Source organism: Phalangium opilio, unplaced genomic scaffold (genome assembly GCF_054372755.1).
Source record: "Phalangium opilio isolate 3A_F unplaced genomic scaffold, DU_Popi_V2 ptg000024l_1, whole genome shotgun sequence".
NCBI classification, from domain to species: domain Eukaryota; kingdom Metazoa; phylum Arthropoda; class Arachnida; order Opiliones; family Phalangiidae; genus Phalangium; species Phalangium opilio.
This window is the reverse complement of record NW_028324155.1, coordinates 6,086,286-6,102,818: the sequence shown is the minus strand read 5'-3', so window position 1 is coordinate 6,102,818 and position 16,533 is coordinate 6,086,286. Positions and strand designations below refer to the sequence as shown.

General features: G+C 34.5%; 3 protein-coding genes and 1 long non-coding RNA gene across 5 annotated transcripts in view; 2 read left to right on the top strand and 2 right to left on the bottom strand.

Moving 5' to 3' along the window:
- The first annotated feature begins 2,176 nt into the window (after positions 1–2,176).
- Positions 2,177–3,649, top strand: LOC149692455 (uncharacterized). The gene is made up of 2 exons (XR_016382691.1): positions 2,177–2,792; positions 2,975–3,649. It is a non-coding gene; the product is annotated as an uncharacterized LOC149692455 (long non-coding RNA).
- Positions 3,398–10,009, bottom strand: pkaap (A-kinase anchoring protein pkaap). 2 transcript variants are annotated; one of them, XM_089868216.1, is made up of 11 exons: positions 9,452–10,009; positions 9,261–9,362; positions 8,683–9,192; positions 8,497–8,595; positions 7,712–7,923; positions 7,500–7,639; positions 7,280–7,424; positions 6,282–6,589; positions 6,118–6,194; positions 5,964–6,016; positions 3,398–4,931 (listed from the first exon to the last, which is right to left on the bottom strand). In XM_089868216.1, exons 1-11 carry the CDS (start codon positions 9,516–9,518, stop codon positions 4,812–4,814), a joined length of 1,833 nt encoding a protein of 610 aa, XP_089724342.1. In that variant the 5' UTR covers positions 9,519–10,009; the 3' UTR covers positions 3,398–4,811. The 2 variants fall into 2 exon arrangements, with proteins under 2 accessions (XP_089724342.1, XP_089724341.1); XM_089868215.1 differs by having other exon boundaries at positions 9,261–9,365; positions 9,452–10,003.
- Positions 10,010–10,279: 270 nt separating this feature from the next.
- LOC149692453 (uncharacterized) lies at positions 10,280–11,691 on the top strand. Its single transcript, XM_089868212.1, has 4 exons — positions 10,280–10,571; positions 10,632–10,707; positions 10,784–11,110; positions 11,171–11,691. Exons 1-4 carry the CDS (start codon positions 10,363–10,365, stop codon positions 11,645–11,647), a joined length of 1,089 nt encoding a protein of 362 aa, XP_089724338.1. The 5' UTR covers positions 10,280–10,362; the 3' UTR covers positions 11,648–11,691.
- LOC149692448 (alpha- and gamma-adaptin-binding protein p34-like) overlaps positions 11,665–16,533 on the bottom strand; it is an 81,194-nt gene continuing 76,325 nt past the window's right edge. The window contains exons 4-12 of the mRNA XM_089868213.1: positions 13,200–13,313; positions 12,932–13,122; positions 12,765–12,873; positions 12,586–12,684; positions 12,384–12,527; positions 12,226–12,309; positions 12,055–12,153; positions 11,912–11,961; positions 11,665–11,817 (exon numbers count right to left, since the gene is read on the bottom strand). Of these exons, the coding sequence (XP_089724339.1) occupies positions 11,740–11,817; positions 11,912–11,961; positions 12,055–12,153; positions 12,226–12,309; positions 12,384–12,527; positions 12,586–12,684; positions 12,765–12,873; positions 12,932–13,122; positions 13,200–13,281 (936 nt within the window). The 5' untranslated portion in view covers positions 13,282–13,313 and the 3' untranslated portion in view covers positions 11,665–11,739. The remainder of the gene's footprint in view (positions 11,818–11,911; positions 11,962–12,054; positions 12,154–12,225; positions 12,310–12,383; positions 12,528–12,585; positions 12,685–12,764; positions 12,874–12,931; positions 13,123–13,199; positions 13,314–16,533) is intronic.

Sequence of the window (16,533 nt, the reverse complement as noted above, 5' to 3'; positions counted from 1 at the left end):
ATATATGTATATATGATAAAATGAGTTAATTAGGTAAGTTTCGTTTAACAAAACAAAAAAGAATTATAATTAGCAATCAATATTTTGTGATTGCTAAAAATCCCCAAGCCTATTAAAATTTAAATTATAAACCGGAAATTAAAAAACTGTAACCCAAGCACCGGAGAGGTTTTCAGTAAAGGTCAAATTTAGATTATAAAAAATAAATTGCAATTTCCCACGGAAATTTATAAAATTTCCAATCAAAACAATAATGGACTATATTAATAAAAACTGTCTAGAAAAAGTAAAAAAAAAAGAATGACTAAAAAACTTTCCCAGATATTAAAAATTTTCAGTTTAAAAACTTGATTATAAAACCTCAATTATTTGAAAAATAAAAAAAATAAATAAAAATTCAAGAAAGCATCAGTTAAACATGTACCTAAGAATTAAATTCAGGGACGCAGGCAATATATTTTCTTAACTCAATTTTCCTCCTAAACTCCTAAATGTATTTCGTAAATCTATTTTGTAGATCTAATTTCCATCCTATTATCAATGTTACAGCGGAAGGATACATAACGTTAACCTTTATAGAAACAAAAGTAGCGCAACTCCTTCCATAAACCCTTGCATCACGGCAACTTCGGATCAATCTAATCTAAGTTTTCAGAGGTAGAGTGCTCACAGACACCCATAAAACTAAGGAATAGTAAGTATATCAGGAAGGTCTTAGGTCTACTATTATCCCGATCTAAAAAAAAAAAGAAAAATTAAACCAACATTACTTGACAGTACTATAAAAAGCGGGGGAGACCTTTTTAACTCTTTCGTCTCATACTCAAGTTGAAATCGATATATCTGTGTGTATTTTAGTATCTTCTGAAATATTAACAAGAAGAAAACCGTTTTCTCGTTTTCTTGAATTCGTAAACGCGAGTAGGGTGGCGAGGGATTAGAAACTTTGCATTTTAGACTAAAATATTTGTCGATTTTTCATTGAAAGATTATTTAGAGTGAATGTCCCCTCATTTCCAAATTATTTTGATTACAAACCAAGGACCTTCCTTAATGTTTTTAAAATGGACCTTAAACTATAAACAAAATAGAGCAATGCTAAAAGGAAGTTCAAATCCGGCCTTAAAATATTTTTTAAAAAAATAGGCCAAAAAATTTAAACATCTCTTAAAAATGTTTCTCCAGCATCCATGATTGAAAATCAATAGAAAAGCTATTTAACTTGCCTAGGAATGTATGTATAACTATGATGTAACGCGTAATTTTTTTAACTAACTACTAGTCCAGTTTATATATTGCAACTAAAAATTATTGGATGCAAATCGAGGGGTCAAACACTTGACTTCCATAAAAGCGTATTGGAATTATATAGTTTCAAATTCTTAAGTATCCAATCTCTCTTCTAAATATTTTTGACAGTGAAGGGCTTAAGCTTCGAGTATGGACTATTTCATTAAGTGTGTATAGAGAATTCATCCTTTTTTGGGGAGGAGGAGTAGAAAGATTTTGGCTTTAGCTTCCGAAAGACGCTCTCCCTGTGCTATAAGTACCAATAATCAATACGTCAATCTTCTAAGATCAACCTTTCCCTAAGATCTAGTCCGACCTCTTTGGGCCCGCTCCTTTTTTCTCATCATAGTTGCTATATTTACTTCATCCTCTTTAACAAAATCTTTCCTTGGCCATAAATATTTTTCCCTCAGCGAAAGTGGGCTGGGCGAGTTTATCATATCTTTAAAATATATAGCTCCCAAGTTGTTGTTTTTTTATTTACTTATAGAGTTCTTTCAACTCTAAAGTAAAGTTGATTATCACTCAAATTATAACTCGAAAACAGTGTCCCTTGACACAACAAAACAAAATGGAGATAGAAATTTCATTTTCTACTCAATTCCCCTTAATTTATACCACCAGACTTATCAGAAACACCCTGTACACAAGTTCAATTTCCCTTAATGACTAAAATGATATACAGCCCGATGTATACATTGGTTTAAATAATGTACCAATTTTGCCCAAGTACTTGGATGAAGTAAGTTTGTTTAGACTGAATGAAGTGCTGGTCTGTTCTTGCTCATGGATAAAATTGGATGATAAATATATTACAAGGAAAGAAAAGAGCTTGAAAGGATGGATTCATTAAGTCAGAGCCTCTGGTAAAAAAGTCCTTGCCCAAAATACCAGGGGCTGAAAAGTCGATCGCGGAATGGCTTGTAACTAACTTAGTATAAGCGTAACTTCACCATGCACCAATCGTTTAATGATTAATCTCACGCACGATGACGTCAATATGACGTCAGTAGTAAAGTTACGTAATTTTGCAGGACGGGATTTTACATACCTCTTTAATAGATACGCATGTGCTATTTGCGCAAATGACGTCGCATATCATTAACTAGAAATACAAAGTTCAACTGCCCCTTAACCCTGTCCTGAATGTTTTCCTTTTTAGCACTTTTATTTACGAGTTTCTGATAAGCGTTAGGGCCACGTGTTAGGCAGGGGCCCGAGGTTATTCAATACCGAAACACTTCGAACGCAGATGCTACCACCATCTTTAAGGTACGGGAAAAATAAAATAGAAAAAGGGTAGAAGGAAAAATATCCTTTGTTGTCATCCTGCTGCAGTGTTGTGTTTATTTTTAACTCTAGATATTTCTCCTTCCATCATTCAGGGTCTTACATTGTACAGGTATAAAAACCGAACCACCATCCGTGGTGCGCTAGCTAGCTAGTACAAAGGGCGCTCACGGTTGGAGTCTTAGAGAGAACAAAATACATCATTTTTCAAGGTAAACCTAATTGGCAGCTAGAAGTGGATAAAACTAGTTGTTTTTGATGGAAATAATGGAAAAACTTTATCCCAAAGACTAAAACATTACCTGTCTACCTATAAATTATATATATAAAAAAGGGGTCAAATTTCAGGTAACAGCTTGCGATAACCCCCGTAACATTACTTACGTTTTTCTAGGCCTAAAATATTCCAGACACATTAAGAAATGTCTACGATGGAAGCCTTAAATTTCAGGGTTTTAAAAAAAGGCGGGTTTCTTGCCACGTGGGAGAGATTCTTGAGCGGGAAAAAATGTTTATAATGAATTAAATGCCAAAGAATAACTCTGTTTTCATTATCTGGTGATTTATGGCGTTGAAAGAATGCTGTTAAGTTTATGTTTCAATACCTAAACAAAGTGTTCTTTAATGTAAGTTTAATTAGGGTTGAAGTAGGCTTAGCGGCACGCGAACACCTAACCCTTGGTCTGTCGTACACGTGGCGTGGTTCCCGATTTTCCCGCCAAAAGTATATAGGCTTATTTTAAGTCTTAGGCTTGGAATTAAGGGGGAAACAGGATTTAGTCATGGATATGTGAAATACATAATTCAACCAAACGAATTCTGGAAAACAATTTAATTTTCCTGATAACCTGTATCTGCTTTGTTTTATATAACGCAATAATTTCCTATCTCCGAAACAGAGGGAAAGGAAGAAACAAAACCTATTACAACACTTACTTAATTGACAGCTTATAACGTCGTTATATACAATAAACAAACTTTAAAAATTTGCTTATTTTTGTTTAAATCTATTTTAGTTTGTTCATTACTCTTATTAGTAATTAATTCTTAAGACCTATCTCGGATATTTTTTTTAAAAAAAAATTATATATACAGCTTGATCTAAAAACGCGATATTTTTCAATTAATTTTTAAATTGATTAAAAATTAATTTAATAACTGTGGTATTATTTATAGTTTTGTTTGTTTTTAAAGAGTGTTATTTTACGTTTGTTTTTTTCAACTTTTCAAGGGCAATAAACTATAACTAAAACTAAAATTGATGGTTTTTATACACAACCTAAACTTAACCATTCTGGATAAATATTAAATAATAATTTGCCTACATTTTTCTGAGTTTTTTTTCTTTTGTTATAACCGGTATTTTCGCATATCAGAGAATCTTTTTAAGGCAACAAAGCACCTTTTCATTGAATATATATATATAACTATTAGAACTACAATAAATTCTATAGTTTCTATAAAATAAATAATTAACCCCCGATAAAAATAAATACTTAAAATTAACGCGGGATATTTAGATTTATTTATTTATTTTTTTTTTAATGGAGATTCAAATGAAAATCAAAACGGAATTGGTTTGTTGCTGTGTTTTTTGTTGGGATTGAGATTAAATTTAAATCTGAGTTAAATGGATTAAATTTTTTATGCAATTTAATCCTGAGATTTTAAATCAAGTAACTTGGATTTAAGTTACCAGAATTTGCTTCTAAATTACCTTAAATACCATAGAATTTCTCTGGTTTATGTAGGAATGATATTTTTTCAGTGATTTTATTGCAATTTAATGCCGGCAATCCAAGTATGTTAATTATTTTAAATTGTCAAATTTGCGGTTTATTAATTAGTGGTATATTTAACTAATTCGTAATATTTGGAGCTTAAAATAATTTTTTTAGGCGTTTAACCCCCCCCCCCACCCCCCTGTAGAATTTAAAGATTAGATTGCCGACTAGTGGACAATTTTTCAGTCTTAAGTATTAATTAGACTTTTTTTTTTATAAGTTTCACGTGGCGATCCCAGCATCCCATTTTGAATATTTTAAAGTCACTTATCCTATAACTTAGGTCTATTTAGTTCACTTACCGCATTATCTTCACTTAAAAGTTCACACGCATTGTTCAGTTCAGTTCAGTTCAATTCACACACTTTTAACAAAGTTATTGTTCGCAGTCTCACAACACACAAAAAGGACGAGGAATTTAAAGGGGGGGCCACTAAGGAGCAAACATCAGAGTGGCGGTAGCGTTTTTGCCTGATAAACTTTATTACTTTCGCTGTTTCCTAATGTTAAACTACAGACATCCTTCACAATCATCTCGGCAACTTGCCATGCCATTGCTTCTTGTCCCTAAACATCGATTTCAGTAAATTTAAAAGCTAAAATCTAACACGCGACTCATAAATGGCAAAAACTATTATGAATAATGCCTAATATTAAAGTTCTAGGCCTAAAATTCGAAGTTGAACACTAAGCCTTGGCCATTGAAAATCGTTAGGGCTTGATAAGCCTTACATGTCCATAAACTTCTAAAAGACACTTTCAGGTCTAATTTTACTTTTTCTAAATCCTTAACTACTAATAAAGCTTCACTAAATTAATATTAAATATATTCTGAATAACTTAAATCAACTAATAAAAACTCAGAGCTTTTAAACCGAGTAGGACCTCATGGTTGTGACAAATTTAAACTTAAATTAGGCCTAGCTGGAATCGCCTACTTAGGCTGGAAATAAGCACAGGACACTGTCCAATAAAATGTCCATAATTTTTTTTTAAACTAAGGGGTCACTGGACATTTGACCAATAAATTTTGTTAGCTGACACCCTTTTTTATTTTTGCACCATCCTATAAATTTCCAGTCCTATGAAAGATTTATTTAGCTTATTTCCGGCCCTGCCCCTCAGCTAACTCACAGACGTCATAGGCAGCGTGGGAAATAAGGCACTGGCACAGGGCAAATGACCAGTTTAAAAATTGCCTGGACCAGTTTAAAAATTAAATCGGAGGGGGGTCAGTGGTCCACAGGACCACTAAGAAAATTCTAGGGTAACCAGGGTCCAGACAATATCTGAACTATTTTAATTACCCACTTCTTTAGTTTAGCAGAAGACGCGCCCTGGTCAATGGTCATGGACCAGTTTATTTATTCCAGGCCAGGGGGGTTGCTGGCCCAATGTCCAGTTTTAAAAAAATCCTTATTTCCCACCCTGGTCATAGGCCTAGTATACCGAACTTTACTTATGATCAGCCCTCCTTACAATATTGGAGGGGCTGAATATAACCGCGACTTACCTGAACACTGTCAAAATTAATTTCTTAATGACGCAAATTATAAAAGGTTAAAAAATAAAAACTATTAAATAAACTAAATAAATCACCTTATCATCTTCCCAATTCACTAGTTTTAAGACGGCTTTTGTTAATTTGGAACCTGATTAAAAACGATTTAAATTAAACAACCAATTCCTTCCCACACTTACACTTACACCTACAAGAATTAAATTTCTAAAAAAATTAAAATTAAAAACTTACTATGCTTTCTTTCAGGTTCAGGTTCAAATTCTGAATAGAGTTTCCCATATTTATCAACCCTGGCCATTTGTAATTTCCTGAAAAAAAAAAAAAACCCATAATAATTTAAAAAAAATATTATAACAAACTTATAATTAAGTAACTAATTAAAATTAACTAATTACCCTGACATATTTCTTTTCCATAGAGCATCAGGATCAAACTGTCCCACATCTATCCTCATATCATTTTCCCCCATAATTCCCTTAACAGGTTTATTTTTATTGGCTGGATTGCCAGGTTGTTTACTATCCATGGCTAAAAGAGTGTTTTGATGAGTCTGTTGAGACAAAGAACTAATTTCGCTGCTGCTACTATCACTCCCGGAACGTTTTCTATGGCCATGCAAGAGCCCATTTGTTTGTATTGTCACAATACATTCTGATAAATATTTGAAATAGAGTTGACTACTTAGGAATTGTGGCAGGTATGTCTAAAACAAAATTTAGACATTAAGTTAATTATTATTAAATTTATTAGTAATTATAGTAATTAATAAAGCGGCAAAATTGAAGAATAGCCCCTGCTCTTCCAAACTTAATAAATCATATACCAAATGAAAGCTTACGCCTTCCTCTATTCATTGCACACAATTATAGTGAGCGCAAACAATAATTAACATTAAAATCGCATTTTTAAAAATACAAAACGCACCTAACCTAACCTAACCTAACCTAACCTAACCCATCACAGCGAGTCCCGGCAAAGCCTTTGGCACTGCTATATATATATAATAAGTTTTTTAATGTTAATTATTGTTTGCGCTCATTATAATGGTGTGCAATGAATAGAGGAAGGCGTAAGCTTTCATTTGGTATATGATTTATTAAATTTGGATGAGCAGGGGCTATTCTTCAATTAGCCTTATTCCTGATCAGCGCCACCTAGCCATAGCGGCGACTTTGAGAACTACTGTAATCGTCAAGCCAATCAGATGTCGCTAAAATCTGGTGACATCATTTTGGTAAAACCCCGAGAGTGCCCGTCAGTGACGTCACCAGATTTTAGCGACATCTGATTGGCTTGCCGATTACAGTAGTTCTCAAAGTCGCCGCTATGGCTAGGTGGCGCTGATCAGGAATAAGGCTAATTTAGCCAAAAAAAAAAAAAAAGCATTAATTACTTTTTCGATATACTGAAGGAGAATCATAACTGGTTTGACAAAGCAATCGGGTTGAAGACCAGTTTCGGTGCAAATATTTTGCTCCAACTCAAACCTTATTTGATCACTTAAACCTAAAGGACTAGTGGCTTGAAGTGAAAAGTACCTGAAGGTTTTCCAAGTATTTTATTTAATTAACTAATTAATTCGCTTAATGCCGTTTAAATTTAATTAAATTTACTTGTCATAAATGACCATGGCATCATCTTGAGCTTGTTCTATATCATAACCCGATTCTCTTTTGGCTAAAAGCTGAGTTCGGAAGTTTTCAGCCATTAAAAGAAAGTCAACTAAATGTCTAACACCTTCTTGTTCCATAAACTATATTAATTAATATTAATATTAATCCTAACTTAATTATTTATAATCGGGGGAATTAAGTAATGTATTTACCTCCATAAAATAAAAAAGGGTGGAATCATTATACAGAATATCAGCTAAAAACACCTGTTCCGTTGTTAACATATCAACTTGATGTTTACAATGAAAACTACTTCTTAAAAAATTTGGGAAATAGCTTTCTTCCATTTTGTCATAGACAAAATTTTGAGCTTCAGTGAAACATTCAGGATCAATTTTAACTTCGTTAGTTTGACCTAAATTTTCTATTTAATTAAGATAAATGTGTCAGAAAGGACTAATAAGACTAATAATAATAGACTTAAAGGGAGGGTGAAGTAGAAAATCAAGTGATTTTTTATCGATTCTTCTACTAATTATAAGACCAGTCTGCATAGTGAAATATTCAGGAAATACCAATTCCGAATGATTTTAAAATTCAAATTAGGTTCAGATTTAAAGGACAATTTTAAACAAGGACTTCCGACCAATCACGTAACGCCCTGCCTTTTTGTTAACAAAATTCTCGTGGCACGTTCCATGTCTCGCGCCACGATTGTCACGTTGCGCGCGAATTTTATCAAATCTCGTGATAAATTTCATTCGATACGGAACGTGCCACGAGAATTTTATTAATAAAAAGGCAGGGCGTTACGCGATTGGCCGGAGGACCTTCTTTAAAATTATCCTTAAAATCTGAACCTAATTTGAATTTTAAAATCATTCGGAGTTGGTATTTCCTGGATGTTTCACTATGCAGACTGGTCTTATAATTAGTAGAAGAATCGATAAAAAATCACTTGATCTTCTACTTCACCCTCCCTTTAAGAAGATCTAACCTAATAATTTGTTCCTTATTTCTTCAGTAACACCTACAGAACACGGAGCATCATTGGCAATGTATTTTTTAAAAATATGCATTGCATCTTGTTCACTACCTAAATATTATAATTCATTTAATTTTCTTCAAGTGTAAAGTTGCGAACTACAAAGAGGAGGTGGAGAAGAAGATGTGGTCATCTTACTCGTTTTCCTTTTAGTGCCTTGTGACCTTTCACCTTGACTTGATAATTCGTTGCCTTCAGTTTTAACATTAATGCCACCACTACTACTATTACTAATATCACTTTTATCTACTTCACTATCGCTAAAAACTGGTGTGGAATCATTGGAAAGAGTGTCTGAATCGTCCAAGGAAGAGTTTCTATCACTATTCGAGGGTTTGTTTCGTTTTTTTTCAAGGTTTTCATCAAGTTGGAAGCTCACTGATTTGGCATTTTTATTATTACACTTTGTCCTTTTAATAGCGGAAGGGGAAGAAGAATTATCAGACGGAACCTTAGCGGTTCTCATTAAAGTGGCGGAACGGAAACTCTGGACTTCTAGCCAAAATTTCACTAAATGTTTGGCCCCCTCTAAGTCCATGAATTGAATAAAATAAGCCAAAGCTCCGTGATCATCTAAAAATTCTTGGAGTGTTTTTGATAAACGCGATTTTGTGCGCATGCGGAGATGTGGATCGTAAGTGGATTCGGCTAAAATTAATTAATTAAGGAAATTTACAGCCAATTTTTCTCAATCTCATTTAAAAGTCCGGACAAACCTGTAGAAACTGATGCCATGCTTGAAACAGTATCCGTTGCTGGCACTGATTTCCAAGCAATGCCAACAGCGCCATTATGAATTATTTGAGATAAACCTTGTACTGCTTAAATTAAACATTATAAAACGAAAACTTTAACTATTAGAACTTAATCTATGGTAGAAATGACGGGTTTTGAACTTTTGACTTACCAGTGACACTTCCACCTTGACTGTTAGTTTTAGTTAGTTCTTGTTTCTTCTTTTTAAAAAGTGGCATGGCGGAATTTGCCTAAGCTATAGGTTACTAACCGCTCTTTTATTTACGCGTATACGTAACAATAAACTCCAAGAAATAAACATTACAAAGGATAAAGTAATCAAACAAAATTAACTGAAGTCTTTCTTTAACCTTTCTAAAACTTAAGCCTAGGTTTTCAGTAACAGTTTACGTTTACTCTCCTTTAATACCGATATAAAACAGAATTTAACACCTAAAACTGAGTTTCAAGAGTTAAATTTGATAATTATTACCTCCTTAAACGTTTGTTGATTAATTATAATTATATTGGAACAAAAAACGCAACTTTCGGCGAAGAATTTACATGTTCGCAACTTTGCCAGGGATGCCAGATTGAAAACCTTCAACCCGCCAAAATCAAATTGGAAACAAGCCCAAAAAACCGCCAATCGGTATTTCGAAAAGAAGCCCAAAAACTGCCTAAGATCTAGGCTATCGAGCCCAACAACAAGCCAAAATTTTATCGTGAAAATTTGAAATTTGTTTTTCATTTAGAAATTCCAATGCATATTCTATACTGACACCATTTTTAAAACTCAAAACAAAATGAAACCATTTCCAGCCAGAAGCCCAATTGGCGGCTTTCCCGCCCAATATGGCAACCCTGAACTTTGCATCCTAGAGGAAAGCGCAAAACTACCAACCAATGCGCAGCTTCAGGGGGCGTAAAACATTTTTTTTCTTATTTCCCTCCCGTCAATTTAGCGGTGACGTCAAAACAATAACAACCATAGATAACAACGAAGAGTTTTGGCGGGAAATACTCACGTGCTTAAATAGGCTTAACTCGTTTTACTGTTAAACTAATTATTATTTAACATAAATGGACGAGGAAATATTTGACGATAACTTAGAAAATGAGCTGCTTGAAGGTAGTGATGGCGAAACGGGAGAAACAAGAGAGGAAAATGCAAATGACAATCAAGATAATGATGGAAATGAAGCAGAAGGGGAAAATGAAGGTGACAAGTCAAAGAAAGAAGTTAAAAAGATAAAAAAAATTAGACCCCACGTTAAACTTGATCCTGATAGGTAAGTTTATACATTAAATATTATAGGGGCAAGATTTTAATGGAAATTAATTCAATTTAGGCTATGTGGTCCAAGGGGAATACCTATTCTACCTAAATTATTTGAAAATGTCAAATTTAAGGGAAAGAAACATGAGGTACCTGGGTTAATTAATTTATACTTGCCTAATCTATTAATTAATTAATTAATTAATCTAATTTCCCGCAATATAGAAGGAAGATTTGGATCTACTTATGTACAAATTAGAACATTGGGCTCATAGATTATATCCTAGTCAACCCTTTGACCAAGTTATTGAAAAAATAGAGAAACTAGGATCTAAAAAACCTGTCAAAGTTTGCATAGCAAAGATGAGATTGGATCTGCCAATTTTGAATGAAGATTTTGTTAGTAGAGAAGAAAGTGGAGATGAAAGAGAGGAAAATAATATTGCAGTTGATCCCTTTGAGGAATTATTAAGACAAGAGAGAACTAGAGATGATAGTGGTATCCAAGCTGTAATCAGTGATGACAACTCAGCTAATACATCCACAACAAATGTAAGAAGACTATTATAAAATTAAATATAATTTTGTTAACGATGCTTTGATCTTTTCCAGGTTTTGAGTGAAGAAGTACGTCAAAGAATTGAAAGAAATAAGAAACTAGCAGCTGAAAGAAGGAGAAAAACTCAAGAAAGAAATTCCTTATTGCAAAATCAATCCTTGGATTCCCTGAACAACTCGGAAATGGAAAATACGAATGCCAAAAATGATGAGGAAAATCCGGAAATCAACTCTCCATCTCCAAGAACTACCATTCATGAAACAAATACTTCAGGAACTACTGAAGTTGAACCACCACCTACTCATGAAGCAAATACTTCTGAAACTATTGAAGTTGAACCACCCACTCATGAAGCAAATACTTCAGGAACTACTGAAGTTGAACCACCACCCACTCATGAAGCAAATACTTCTGAAACTATTGAACCAGAACCACCCACTAAAAATGCCAAAAATAATGTTGATAATGAAGAAGAATTGATGGAAATTAATTCTGATGATGAAGCCATGTTATCTCAGTTTGATTTGTAAACTTTTTAAAGACTTAATAAACTAAAACATTTTTTTCTTATTTATTTTTGGAATAATTAATTACAACATTGCATTTTTTATTTTATTTTATTTTAATCACTGGAGTCACCACTTAAACCAGCAATTTCATCCTCATCACCACCCATGGCTTTCCAAAAAGCAATTGCTACCTTTGAAATTATTTGTAGGCTTAATTATTTATTGCTAATCATAATAATTAGGATTAGGACTTCATAGCTTAATTAAAATAAAGAGTAGGCATACTTTTTCAGCATACTGTTTTCTATCTTCCCCCTGAAGATTTTTTGCTTTTTCTACAAGTAATTTTTAACATTAATAAGCCTAGGCTTAAGTGAATATAAGCAGACGACGGATGGAAGCCATCTTGCTGGTATATTTATATTTACCTTTCATGTCTTGAAATCTGCCAAAAAGATCTTCAAAAGATTCTAAACCTTCAGTTTCAAGGGCCTCAAATACCGCTCTATCTTCATCTATCAGAGTATCTTGAAATAAATCACACAAATTAATTTAATTAATTTAATTAATTATCAAATTAATTATATTTATTTATTTACCAACATTAATGCTGGCTTGATTTTCACTTTGAGTTTGATCCTCTTCATTTAGATTCAAATCCTGTAGTTCTTTGGATAGATTCTCTATTTTAAATTGGATTAGATTAAATTAAATTAAATTAAACAATAATTAAATTAATGTTTAATTAGTTAATTACCATCTTGCTCTTGAAGTAATCTTTCTAAACGTTCCGAAGCTTTTATTGTGGGATTTTCTTTCAATTCCATATTAGGCCACATAACTGCGTGTAATGCTTGAATAACTCTCTTAATTCCTGTTGTTTCTTTAAAATCATCTTCAGCTAATGAGTAGTTTTTAATTAAAATTAAAAACTTACATTTGATCATTAGTTTACAAACCATCTTCATCATCAATTAGTTCTTCAGGAAAAAGTTCTACCAGTTCATACTGGTTCTTTAAACACCAATCTAAAACCTTAGACTTTGACAAAATGTTTTCTAAGGAGATTTAGATAATTAGTTAATTACTAATTAGGACTAAACCCAAAAATATCTATTTTTAATTAAGGAAAATCTACCATCTTCTGGTTTGATTTTAGAGAAATTTTTGCAAGTTAAAATTTGAACTTCAGGTGAGAAATGATCTATGAAAGTTTGCCATGCTTTTGCATCTTTTAAACTATCAATCTTTTGATAATTAACTTAATTAGATCTAATTATTAATTAATGGGAAATGAAAACTCACAGAGGTTGAGTCATAATGTATGACTACAGCTTGCACTCCTTCCGCAAAGTTTTCACTAATTAGGTTTTTCTCTTCTGTTACAAACAGGTATGAATTGGCAGAATAATATTTGGTTTGGATATTCCATGGATAAGCTTTAACCAAATTGTGTATTTGACGGGGTTCTGGTAATTCATTAGTGTCTAAAATCACTGGGAAATTTAAATATCAAATAAACAATGAGTTAATTGATAAATATAGTCATTAAAACTCATATTTAGTTGCTTACTTTTAGTTAATTCTTCAGCTGACATTGAGCCACAACTAACAATTAAAGTGCCAGCTAACTCATCTTCCTCTTGTTGATCCATCTTGAGTTAGGTTTCAATAATAGACCATATAACTAATTAAAAATTCAAGAAATGTATTATATAGATGCTTGTTAATTTAGCTTTACTCTAATTAAAAGAAATGTAAACGAACCACTATATCCCAAAGATGGACCCTAAAAGGCACACCTTTCACAACAGCACACTTTTCACAACGCCTAAAAATACCTATTTCGCATCGCCTTTCAAAAGTCGTTTTTTATCACAATGCAATATGCCCCCCGCACATACTAAAAACTAGTTAGTGTTGTTTATCACACTGCTAATTCCCGCAAATACAAAGAATTAACATAAGCATTAAAGTAAGCACTGAAGTAAGTCAACTAACACCGCCGGTACACACTTATTTTAATGAAATCAACAAAAACATGAAGGAACGAATTTATTTTATTAAAATCCTAAAAAAAAACATATTCCTAGAAAGACCGAAGCGCGTAAGTTGGAAATCCGCGGCCGCGCCGACACACCTTCTTTTCACAACCGGTACGGGAGGGACTCGTTTCCCCGTCGACTCCGTCGACTCAAGGCGGCGTGCCAAGGCTTAGGAAAAGGCACACCTTTTCAGCTTCGAGAATCTAACGCCAGGTAGCGCGCTCATTTCACTTAGACCAATGGGGTAATCCAGCCACTCTCAAGCGCCAAATTTAAATCGTTCAAACTCATTTTTCAAGTAAAGGAACCAAAAACTAATATTTCTCGCTTATTTTACGCTTCAAGTCGTTCTTGTACTATCCCATCACACCTGTCTTTTCTTTCACAACCTCTTCCGATACTAGCACACCTTTTTCATTTACTCCCAGCACACCTATACTTTCTTTCACAACCCCTTCCGATAGCTCACCTGGCACACTTTTTCTTAAACTATTCCAGATCACCTGTCTATTCTTTCACAACCTCTTCCGATACTAGCACACCTTTTTTATTTACTCCCAGGACACCTATACTTTCTTTCACAACCCCTTCCGATACTAGCACACCTTTTTTATTTACTCCCAGCACACCTATACTTTCTTTCTCAACCTCTTCCGATTGCACACCCGGCACACTTTTTCTTAAACTATTCCAGATCACCTGTCTATTCTTTCACAACCTCTTCCGATACTAGCACACCTTTTTTATTTACTCCCAGGACACCTATACTTTCTTTCACAACCCCTTCCGATACTAGCACACCTTTTTTATTTACTCCCAGGACACCTATACTTTCTTTCACAACCCCTTCCGATACTAGCACACCTTTTTCATTTACTCCCAGCACACCTATACTTTCTTTCACAACCCCTTCCGATACTAGCACACCTTTTTCATTTACTCCCAGGACACCTATACTTTCTTTCACAACCCCTTCCGATACTAGCACACCTTTTTTATTTACTCCCAGGACAACTATACTTTCTTTCACAACCCCTTCCGATACTAGCACACCTTTTTCATTTACTCCCAGAACACCTATACTTTCTTTCACAACCCCTTCCGATACTAGCACACCTTTTTCATTTACTCCCAGAACACCTATACTTTCTTTCACAACCCCTTCCGATACTAGCACACCTTTTTCATTTACTCCCAGAACACCTATACTTTCTTTCACAACCCCTTCCGATACTAGCACACCTTTTTCATTTACTCCCAGAACACCTATACTTTCTTTCACAACCCCTTCCGATACTAGCACACCTTTTTCATTTACTCCCAGCACACCTATACTTTCTTTCACAACCCCTTCCGATACTAGCACACCTTTTTCATTTACTCCCAGCACACCTATACTTTCTTTCACAACCCTTTCCGATACTAGCACAACTGGCACACCTTTTACTTACACTATTCCAGAACACCTGTCTATTCTTTCACAACTTCTTCCTATACTAGCACCCCTATCTCATACACTCCCAGCACACCTGTCTACTTTTTCACAAGCCGGCAAAACTCCTATCACTCCGGCGAAAAACTCTCTCCTTTCCCGGTAAAGTAATCCTTAGCTTAAGTTTTGCGACAGCTGGAAAATCCGCGCCGGCACACCTTCTTTTCACAACGGCCTGAACTTGAGCAAGCCCTTCGCCGGTACCCATCCCTATGAAAAGCCCTGCTTCGCGTAAGCGAGGCGCTTCTTATGAGTGCGCGCCGCGCACACCTACTTTCACAACGGCCAGGAACCATAAGCAATTTTCGCTCGGAATACCCGTGGAACACCGAGGCTTAGCAAAACACTAAACGGCACACCTTTTCAGCTTCGAGAATCTAACGCAAGGTAGCGCGCTCATTTCACTTAGACCAATGGTGTAATCCAGCCACTCTCAAGCGCCAAATTTAAATCGTTCAAAGTCATTTTTCAATGTAAAGGAACCAAAAATTAATGTTTCTCGCTTATTTTAAGCTTCGAGTAGTTCTTGTACTATTCCAGCATGCCTGTCGATTCTTTCATAACCTCTTTCTATACTAGCACACCTTGTTTTCTATTCCCAGCACACCTGTATTTTCTTTCACACCTTTTTCTTCTACTATTCTAGTACACCTGTCTTTTCTTTCACAACCTCTTCCGATATTAGCACACCTTTTTCTTCTACTATTCCAGCACACCTGTCTAATTTTTCACAAGCCGGCAAAACTAAGTTCTATCAGAAGTATATAATACTTCTCTCCGAGAGAGATGTACCACAAAGCGGGGTAAGTGTAACGTCACTCTTCCCAACATCGGATCATTTAGAGCAAGGTTACTAAAACGAATCACATACGCGATAAATAGTTCCCTCATCATTACTTTATTAGCGATTAAATATTTGGCCAGACGCACTTGCGCATTTTTGTCCCACGTCAAGACGAGGTTTGTGGGATGATTGTTGGGGATTTAGTGCCAAATTCACCTTACAGTACGATGCCCATTTGTAGTTTGATGAGCGGGAAAGCAAACTAAAAGGGTGAGCCTGGGAAGAATGACGTTACATAATTAAAGCATTAAGAGGATACAGAGTGTCATCCTTCTTCTATTATCCCCTTCTGGTTCTATTCAGTTTTCACATTTCTTCAATCCTAGCACACCTCGATATTATAATTTGACAGCGCACCATATCTTTTAGTTTTTCAGACCTTTTTTTCAAGTTCCAACCTGGCACACCTCGATCTAATAATATGATCTACACACCTATCTTTTGGTTTTTCACACCTTCTTTCAAAGCTAGCACACCTCGATCTTACACTATCAAAGGATCCCAATGCCGGCAAACATCCCATTCA

Coding starts and splice junctions, on each gene's coding strand:
- pkaap (XM_089868215.1), bottom strand. CDS start 9,518: ATGCCACTTTTTAAAAAGAAGAAACAAGAACTAACTAAAACTAACAGT. Junction 8,596..8,682: donor AGGCACTAAAAGGAAAACGA/GTAAGATGACCA, acceptor TATAATATTTAG/GTAGTGAACAAGATGCAATG. Junction 6,195..6,281: donor TGGAAAAGAAATATGTCAGG/GTAATTAGTTAA, acceptor TTTTTTTTTCAG/GAAATTACAAATGGCCAGGG.
- LOC149692453 (XM_089868212.1), top strand. CDS start 10,363: ATGGACGAGGAAATATTTGACGATAACTTAGAAAATGAGCTGCTTGAA. Junction 10,572..10,631: donor GTTAAACTTGATCCTGATAG/GTAAGTTTATAC, acceptor AATTCAATTTAG/GCTATGTGGTCCAAGGGGAA. Junction 10,708..10,783: donor TTAAGGGAAAGAAACATGAG/GTACCTGGGTTA, acceptor CCCGCAATATAG/AAGGAAGATTTGGATCTACT.